At 34.6% G+C, this 10,358-nt stretch overlaps 1 protein-coding gene across 2 annotated transcripts; it reads right to left on the reverse strand.

Moving 5' to 3' along the window:
• Window positions 1-8,738: 8,738 nt before the first annotated feature.
• Window positions 8,739-10,358, reverse strand: LOC131002635 (uncharacterized). Of its 2 annotated transcripts, none has more exons than XM_057929101.1 (3): window positions 9,734-10,358; window positions 9,606-9,666; window positions 8,739-9,090 (listed from the first exon to the last, which is right to left on the reverse strand). In XM_057929101.1, the coding sequence occupies exons 1-3, from the start codon at window positions 10,124-10,126 to the stop codon at window positions 8,819-8,821; spliced, it is 726 nt and encodes a 241-aa protein (XP_057785084.1). In that variant the 5' UTR covers window positions 10,127-10,358; the 3' UTR covers window positions 8,739-8,818. The 2 variants fall into 2 exon arrangements, with proteins under 2 accessions (XP_057785084.1, XP_057785085.1); XM_057929102.1 differs by having other exon boundaries at window positions 8,804-9,072; window positions 9,734-10,345.

Below are 10,358 nucleotides of genomic sequence, written 5' to 3' on the forward strand. Positions count from 1 at the left end.
AAAATTTAACGTCAAATAAACTTTGAAATTTTACATACCTCGTTGAGCCTGGTGTGATGGTGCGCTAAGCTCACGGTTGTTAATAACTATTAGTCTAGTGACTCATTCTAGACTAAACTCAAGACTTATAATTCAGAGCTTTCCTTCGCTCTGATACCATTCTGTCGCAGCCCGCCCTAACTAGGGATAGTTAGGCCGAGTGATCCACGACTTGGGATGGGGTTAAAGAAGAAGGGGAAGAAAAGGGGCGTCATTTATAGCCGTAAAACTTACTCATCTTAATAAAACTCGTCATTTTTATTCATTAATACTCAATTGAAAACAGTCTATGAAAGACAGCATAAAACTTAATTAATATTATTAATCAAGTTATACATCATATAAAACCATTCTCTTAAGACTCAAAGTATGACATAACATACTATAACATCAACAACATCTTGCAGCGGAAAGTAGCTAGACATATGTATGAAGACATATTCTAGACAGGTTAACTATTTATTAACAACCCTGGAGACTCCGCTCATTGCAGCACCATCATCACATCAGCTCAACCTGCACATTTAGAAAACATATGCAGGGCTGAGTACAAGAGCACTCAGTGGGCACGTATGCCTAGGTATAAAAATACATGCTTCAAACTGTAAATTGTCATGCCATCATAAACAGTACAACAAGGGAGTTTTTCGCTAAAAAGGCCCAAGCTTACTAAATTCATTTGTGATTCTTAAAGTTCGTCTGCAGACTAAGTTCTCTTGTAATCTATCATATCTGGAACTTTGTGCCGGAGAGGTGGCCACCTCTCACGGTCACTGGACCGGCCAACCCGCTAGATGACTCACGGTCACTGGTGTACACTAGCCCTGGCAGGATAGCTATCAACTGCTCAGGACCCGAATTCGATTGCATCATTGGCAAAGCCAAAGCAGATAGATATCATACTAAAATTGTAACATTTTATGGCAAGACAATACTTGAAATAACTTTAACTCAAAGATTTTATCATGAAATAACTTGCTTGAACGTAACATTTAAACTCATTTGATATATATGAAAGTAATGCCCACCTGATTGCAGTGTTTTGCTACTTAAGACAATGATTCTCTTTCCTTAGCGCGATATGTTACTCAGGCGCTTTTGTTTATTTGAACCTTTGATAACACGAAAACATGTGTTCGAGTGAATAATAGAAAAGATAACAACAAATGCAGTGAATCACTTCACTCATTTCTCTAACTACCCATATTTCCTTAAACGACTGTAGCTAACTCATATACAATCGTTCTTCCTTTATCGAAATACTTCATGTACCTTTGAGGATGTAGGAAAGCCCATTTTATATTATTCATTTATTTATCTATTATAAATAAAGAATAATTCATAAAACGTTTTCCTTTTTCCCATTTAATAATGCCAATATATATATATATATATATATATATATATATATATATATATTGCTACTATTAAAAGAACTAATAAGTCATTAATAAATTCTAAACATTAATTCCTAATGAAAATTTCATTGTGAGATTTTAGGAAAATCTTTCTCATGAAAATCTTTCTCAAGAACTACTAACCATTTAATAAATTAATAAATCTTTAATATTTCATTTATCAACTATTCCATCTAATATAATTCTACTAACAAATTCTCATGAAATCCTTCTCAAAATATTTATATATCTCAATAGCTCATTTATAAACTAAAAGTGATATTTTATCAACAATAAAACTTTAAAATCCTTAATAGGAATTATTTTGAATCATTTCCATCTCAACAAAACTGTATAGATTCAACTTCAACAAATAAACTGCTTTTACTCCGAACTCGTATGGAGTCGAATTTTATATCAATAGAAACCTCTTTGAGTCTAGTTTAATTGAAAAAAAAACAGTATGTTGAAAAACTCCAAGTAGTTTAAAAGATATAGCGATTTTCCCATCGCCTACCAGATTCGGCAGTTTCTGCCAACTGAAAGACCAGATTTTTGAAAAATAGCAAACGTTACCTGAATGACCTCAAATTTTATATACAGATAGGTAACACATATATCTTCATATAATAAAAATTTGAGAGCTAAATATCAACATATGGTTACTGAAATAATTAACCTAATCATCTGCCTCACGACAGTTTCAGCAGATATGGGCAGTAGACTTCTTGAATTTTAAAAGGGTAGTAAACGAAGTTCAAATGACATGAAAATTTGTACGAATATTCACCACACTCCCATTTATACCCCAGAAATTTCCCATAATATAATAAAAACGGGAATGCATCGAAATAAGGGCGTCAACTTACCCTTGTCCAAGTGAGCACTAATGGAAGTTGTTCGCCGGGGGTTTTTCTGGTCGTCGTTCCGCGATGGTGTTTAGCCGCGAAGGTCTACGACTTAGTTTTCCTCGTGCGAGGTAGATCAGGCTACACAACGGTGGTTTCTCGATCCTTTTTCGTCGTAAGGATAGTGAGAAACGAAGGCCGTAAGTTGGCCGGTGGCTAAGTCGGGAATTCGACATTGGCCGCCGAAGGATATTGCGGCCTTTGGTCAGGAAAATATAGAGAAGGCTTCGGCCTTTCGATTGTTGGATTTGGTAGCTTGAAGATGGAGGAACGAGTACACGTTCTCGGTTCAGAGCCTAGTGGCCGGGCGGCGAATAAACGGCCCGGCGAAGGGAGCTCACTTGAGCTCCTACAATTAAGAAATTTAAGGTTTTCAATACAATGGAGTATTGCTTTTGCGGGAGTGAAAGTGATGAGTATTGAACTGATAATTGTGAGTATATATATATAGAGGAGCTTCCGCAGACAACGGAATTTAAGATGGTTGAAATTTTTGAAGGGAGTAGGAGAATTTAAATGCAGCTTTTGAAAATTGTAGATTGCTGTAGATTTTCTCCTGCCATCTTTGAAAACTTGTAGATTGCTGAAGATTTTCTCCTGCCATCTTTGAATATCTTCTCCTGAAATTGGGGCTTTTGGGGTGTGATGGATTTCAACAGCTTTTGGAAACTATGGATTGATCTGCTACAGGAAACTTTGGGGTGTGATGGAGTTCAGATATGCTACAGGAAGAAATCTGCAATCTTTAGAAAAACTTCTGCAGTAATGGTGTATTGGAGGGGAAGGTTTGATGTGACTATTTATCGAGATCTAATTTCTCATAGTTCGTATTCGTTTCTTAATAATTATCCAATTCTTGCTAATTAAATACTCGTCGTATTAATTAAATCCTTAACTTGGGATTTAATACGTGAAAGTCTGAATTAATTCGCGACTTAATACTAAACACATATAGCGTGAAATAATAAAATTATTATTCACATAAGCTCAAGTTATAATTCTAACAATTCGATTTAAATAACACGATTTATGAAATCGGTTATAAATCTAAAATTTCTAATACTATTGAATCAATCAACTGGTAATGCAAAGTCTCAAACGTGTAGCTAAACCAATAATTTAATTATTGATTTGATTCATGACTGAATATTAAATCGCAGCTCTGTATATCTTATACAGACTTTTGCTGAAATAGTATTATCTTAACAAAATAGTCACAATAAATAATTAAAAGAATTTTATAACTAATGCACATATTTAATCTAATATGTATTTAAAAGAGCGGGTCACTACAAATAATAATATGTGTTTTGAGAAATTAGTTTTTTTTTTTTTTTGAGAAGGTTTTGAGAATGTAGCAATGTAAATCAAAATTCATTTAGTTAATCAATATGTGAATTATATTATTTTTGTACAAGATATCTAATGATTCATCTTCACTTATTTATAATAATATTAGTAAAATAAGTAATTACAAATATATAAACCATAGAAATGAAAAATAAAATGGTTTGATTCAAAAAAGCAAACTATAAAATTTGAATTAAATAACAGGGTGCATGAATGGTATTTTTTTTATAATTTTACGATTTAATTATTTATTAGTTAAAAATGATTGGATTCCAACTTTAGAAATAAACAAATAATTCATGAGTTAACTAAATAATTTAATAAAAAAATTAATTTATGGATCCATATATTTAGAGAAACATGAGAGATGAGTATAGAAAATTTAAGGTGTTTAATAATGTGGTAGGTGTCGCTGCACAAAAATATGATTTTCTTCTAAAAATGAAGAATTTTGTATTTATTGTGTATAACTATTAGAGCATAATTCCTGTCAATCCTCCATCACTATGCGAACCGTGGCTTCGGGTTTCGCCTTGATTTGACCCGTCATTTCCTTGCCCCGCTCCGGCCAGTTCATTTATATAACATAAATCACATTTAAACTAACAAAAAATGATACTTTCATCAACAATTTAACAAATCAATTTAATACCTCATTAACACTCCACATTTATAAAAAAAAAATCCAATCGTTTAACACATCAATTTTGATGGATCCTTTATCCGCAATTATCAATTATTAAAACCCATACTCTTAGATCGCATTGTAATTTTCGTGGATATAGAGATTATTTTATTATATATATATATATAATATTATTTTTTATATCATTATATTTATTTTTTTACATATGTTTATATATTGATTATTCGTGTATACAAGCAAAGAATTTTCCTCCAAAGCAACATCCAAAAATCTATTGGGTAATACCCGTTTTGTTGTTTAATATACATTTAATTGTTAACACCCATTAATGATTTTATGATTAAATTGTATATGAATTTCATATTGACGAAATTTTTGTTATTTTGATTGTAAATTTATTTTTATAACTAAAGTAATTCACGCTGCTCAATTTAAATTAATCCAAAATGTTCACTTTAAAAAAAATTACATAAAAAATACTTATTCAATGAATTGTACTATGAGATATCTCAATGAGCTAAATAACTTATTCATTTATAAAAATGTACGAATTATTTTTGTAATCAATTGATCTTGATTTTTATAATTAATAATCAGTAGCTCTTATATTTTAATTTGTATAAGCGTACATTATAATTTAACTAAAATATATAAATATCCTTTAGAAGTATAAATTCATTTTTTATAATTGAATAGACATTAATATTAGAGTTAAGGAAATATTCGTCAATATTTATTATTTAAAAATGGTTAAATATTTATTTTTAAATAAATATCACTATATGACCCCTCTAGGAAAGTATGATCCGTCAAGTGACCAGCTACGATAGTCATTTGATGGTGTCACTTAGTACTGCATATAGTTGAGAAAGAATATGCATAAATGTAAACATAAATAGGGATGTCAATCGTGACAATCCATGGGGTTTCGGGTTAGCCCTATTGGGTTACGGGTTATTCGAGTGGGGGCTAATCGTGTTGAAGTTTATTTTGAATTAGAAATTTCTAATCCTAACCCTAAATGTTCTGGTTTCGGGCTATAGCCCATTGGGCTAATCGGGCTCAAAAATTACATAATAACTTATGCATGTCTTAGAGATATGAAGATGCAACATTTTTATGTTAACTATTGAATTAATAATACAAATAAGTAAAATGATGAGTAACATTGAATTTCTAATATTGAAACAAAATATATTTTGCAAACTTTTGAAAAAAATATTTTATTATACTAATTTTCATAATCAAAGTAATGAAATTGAAAATCAAATACGAAGAAAATTTTCATATAATCAAGTGAATAAATTATTTTCGGGTCAGTCTAGGGTTAGTTTCGGATCGACCCTATCGGGTGTCGGGCTATTCAGATTATAATTTTTATTGGGTTGAAATTTCCAGCCCTAACCCTTTCAGATTAGCGGGTTAATCGAATCAGCTCACGGGTTTCTGGCTGGATTGACATCCCTAAACATAAATATGCATAACGTTACACACAAATATGTATAATAATATTCGACTATATGCATAACTATGGTGGCAATGAGCAGCCGCGAGAGGCACTAGAGGGTCGCATAGTGATACTTTTCCAAGCATATTTCTATCCAACGTCATACATATTTGTGTTTATGTTTATGTATAATTGTGTTCAATTATAAGCATAATTTTGATGGCGGTTGTGGGAAAAAAAATGAATTTTTATTAAAAAAATTAAAAAATTATTACTATTTTTTTAAAAAAAAATTCAAAATTGTTATTCCTATTTACCCCTGTGTGTATTTTGCCATGGAAGCCCTTAGAAGGCATTTGCAACGTGTCACACTCCTAGCGCGCCACATATACATATTGCATGGTCCATATTTTAGATCTATTTTGAATTTTTAACAAAAACTTTGAGAGGTTGAAATAATGCCATCAACCTTCAATTTGTTATAAAAATAAAATCTCCATTCTTTTTGTTATTGAAAGTTGACATATCAAACGTATTACTAACTGAATCCAAAATATCAAAATCGTGCAACAACAATATGACAACACTAACTTTATCAAGCAGGTTACGTAAACTTTTCGACGTTTTAAAATATTTGAAAATGTTAAGAGTTCAACCACTTAAAAAATGATGACATAACTGCAATATTTTACGAACAATACTAAAATCGTAAACTAAAATTAATACTCCTAAGATAATTAGATAATTATGAACACTTATAGGTCCACTTAAATTATTTTATTATTAATTATATTTTTAGAAAATAAACCATTATATATATATATATATATATACTCGCATACATACACAAAATTAAATATTTGTGTTTAATTTTTTTGTCATAATATAATATATTAGATTTATTAAATATTATATTATTAATGTTAGTTTACATCTAGATTTTTTATGTTAGATATTGTATTAAAAATACAAAGAAGTAAAATTATGAGTAACATTAATTTTCTTTTTTTGTCTAATATTGATATTCCTTGAAATGTTCTTTTTTTAACTTTCTCAAAAATGTTTACATTTTACTGTCTTATGATATGAAACTTTTTTCTTTTACGAAATCCTATTTTTTGTATTATATAATGTAAATTTTCAATTTCATTTCATTACTCTGTATTTTTATTCGTAACACTTAAATATATTTATAGAATTATATAATACATCTATTATGTATTACAAATACATATGAATAATCAGACCGTGCGAAGCACGGGTATAATACTAGTTAGGGTTTAAATTTACAATCTGGTCTTTACACGATTGTTCGTGAACGAAAAGAAAAACACTAAAGAAGAGTGCAATGGTGTGTGGCACGGTATAACCGCATGGGTTTAGATTCTTTAGAGCATCAGCAGTGGGGATGACCTGATAGAGGGGGACCATATTAAAAGGAGGCTGCAATCGGATGACATGATAGCTGACCTGATTTTTTTAGTTTTAATTTTTGTATTTTATATTTAATTTTAATTACACAAATTTAAATAACACTGGTGAAACGAGAAATAATACGGTAAATAAAAGCAGTAAACGACACCGGATTTACGTGGTTCGGTCGAGCAGAGGAATGCCTGTCAGAGCAGAGAAATACCCGTCGGAGCAGAGAAATGCCCGTCGGAGCAGAGAAATACCCGCCAGAGCAGAGAAATGCCCGTCAGAGCAGGGGAATGCCCGTCAGAGCAGAGAAATACCCGTCAGAGCAGAGAAATGCCCGTCAGAGCAGAGGAATGCCCGTCCGAGCAGAGAAATACCCGTCAGAGCAGAGAAATGCCCGTCGGAGCAGAAAAATGCTCGTCTGAGCAGAGAAATACCCGCCAGAGCAGAAAAATGCCCGTCAGAGCAGGGAGCAAAGGAATACCCGTCCGAGCAGAGAAATACCCGACAGAGCAGAGAAATATCCACCAGAGCAGAGAAATGCCCGTCAGAGCAGAGAAATACCCGTCAGAGCAGTGAAATACCCGTCAGAGCAGTGAAATGCTCGTCAGAGCAAAGAAATGCCCGTCAGAGCAGAGAAATACCCGTCAGAGCAGAGAAATGCCCGTCAGAGCAGAGGAATGCCCGTCCGAGCAGAGAAATACCTGTCAAAGCAGAGAAATGCCCGTCGGAGCAGAAAAATGCCCGTCTGAGCAGAGAAATACCCGCCAGAGTAGAAAAATGCCCGTCAGAGCAGGGAAATACCCGTCCGAGCAGAGGAATACCCGTCCGAGCAGAGAAATACCCGACAGAGCAGAGAAATATCCGCCAGAGCAGAGAAATGCCCGTCAGAGCAGAGAAATACCCGTCAGAGCAGTGAAATGCTCGTCAGAGCAAAGAAATAGTCGTCCGAGCAGAGGAATGCCCGTCAGAGCAGAGAAATACCCGTCAGAGCAGAGAAATGCCCGTCAGAGTAGGGAAATACCCGTCAGAGTAGAGAAATACCCGTCAGAGCAGAGAAATGCCCGTCGGAGCAGAGAAATACTCGTCAGAGCAGAGAAATGCCCGTCAGAGCAGGGAAATGCCCGTCAGAGCAGAGAAATACCCGTCAGAGTAGCACAACTCCAGCTCTGGTTTTGCAAGGAATTGAATCCTGCAGCAACCTTTCCATTGCTGCTTTAGGCAAACTTAGGTGATGAGACAAACAGAGTTCTAGGCCGTTTTCCTGCTTTGTTTTTCTGATCATTAAGGTAAGGATCAGACAAGAGAGACGAATCAACCCAAGGTAAACGAGTGGTGAAGTCAACATCATCATCGTCAACTACTGCCTTTTCTCCAAAGCCTTCAGAATATCTGTTGTCGACGCGAAGATTCCCAGATTAGATCCAAAATGTTCCTAAGAAATTCGGGAGACCTGCCTCCTATGAGGAATAAACCCGATGAGATAAGCAGGTTGTGCCGCCCGGAATTTGACTGGAGACACAGGGAAACATGAATAACCATCAAAATTTACCAAGATTTGCAATAAATTGCTGACAAATTCATATTGAGTAAGAAAATTGGGGGTTTTCCCCTATGCCAGTGGTCGGCGAGCCGTTATTGCTCGTTGGAACGGTGAAAAGTCATCCAATGGATCGATATCCTTTTGATCCTCGACAGAACCCATAACAACATCCTCAGTCCCTGCAGCTTCTGATTCACTTGTAGCATAATTCATGGCATCTGATTCAGGCTGATCAGCTGGCTCCAATGATTGGGGGGTTGCACCTTGAGTGCTAGGTGTTGGAAGCCGAGCCATACCTGGTGATATCTTTTCTCGCGATTCACCTAAAGCACAAGCAGTGACTGTAACAAATGTTGGAAAGACATCAAAGAAACTTCAAAATGTTATTTAGCTTGCATGTAAAAGCAAGTGAAGTTTTCGAACTCCACAGTCAATGGCTCATAGTAAATTCATAATATATAATGAACCACACAATTGTCATATTGTCTTGCCCTAATTTTTCCCGAGTCATACACCAAAAGAAAAGGACATCGTTTTAAGAAACTCAAGACATGCATTATAGAGAATATGTAGGGTAGGATTGAAGGTATAACTATGACTATCAAGAACACACAAAACAATACAGTTGAAGTCTAGAGACTCTTAACCATTTGATTTATCAGTGCACCATACTTCTAAACAATGTTGGGTTTAACAATTTTTATTTTGCTAGGGATTTAAACTTCAATATTACACCACATCAGAATCCTAGATATTATATCGAGTTCTACACATTTTATGCAAGAAAATTCGGATAAATACAGAAGCTACAGGAGACAGTGACGACCCTATTTAGATAATCAAAAGCTTCACGTACCATCACTACTTTGAAGTTGCTCTCCATACGTTACTCGACCAGTTGCCATGATTTCACCTTCCTACAATTATATAAGTTAACAACCTAATTTCAGAAAATAAAATAAAATACGCCATAAACATAAGAACCTCTGCTTCCGGAGACATCGCGCCCTCTTCATGGCCATAATCCACAATAGTCAGTCGACTCTTTTGGCTCTGAACATTATTCAAATCCGAACTAAAATGTTGTGCTTGCATCCGCTCTTGGGGCGAGAAGAGATTTTGTTGCGGAGTCGCGGATGCTGGAGGAGTATAGTCGTTGAATTGACCTCTCTCTTCCTGTTGCCGCTGCATTTGTTCATTGCCGTAATCGCTAATACCATCATTCTCGTTCACGGCGATGGCATCCGACGCCGGCGGGGGAATTCCATCTTCATGAATGTTTTCTACTTCCTCATCGAGTTCTTCCATCTCGTCATCTTCGTCGCCGTACATCGAGAGCAACACTATGCCCTCCGACGCCTTCTTCTCGGATGCCATTCCCCCAAATTGAACCCTAAGTTATGGATTGTTTTTCTTCTTCTCCTCTTTCTGCTGAACCAAAACAATCTCTCGAGAGCCAATTAGAAAGAAATCGAGAATTTGTGAAATTAGGGTTTAAATTTACAATCTGGTCTTTACACGATTGTTCGTGAACGAAAAGAAAAACACTAAAGAAGAGTGCAATGGTGTGTGGCACGGTATAACCGCATGGGTTTAGATTCTTTAGAGC

This window comes from Salvia miltiorrhiza, unplaced genomic scaffold (assembly GCF_028751815.1).
Source record: "Salvia miltiorrhiza cultivar Shanhuang (shh) unplaced genomic scaffold, IMPLAD_Smil_shh fragScaff_scaffold_156_1, whole genome shotgun sequence".
Lineage (NCBI taxonomy): Eukaryota > Viridiplantae > Streptophyta > Magnoliopsida > Lamiales > Lamiaceae > Salvia > Salvia miltiorrhiza.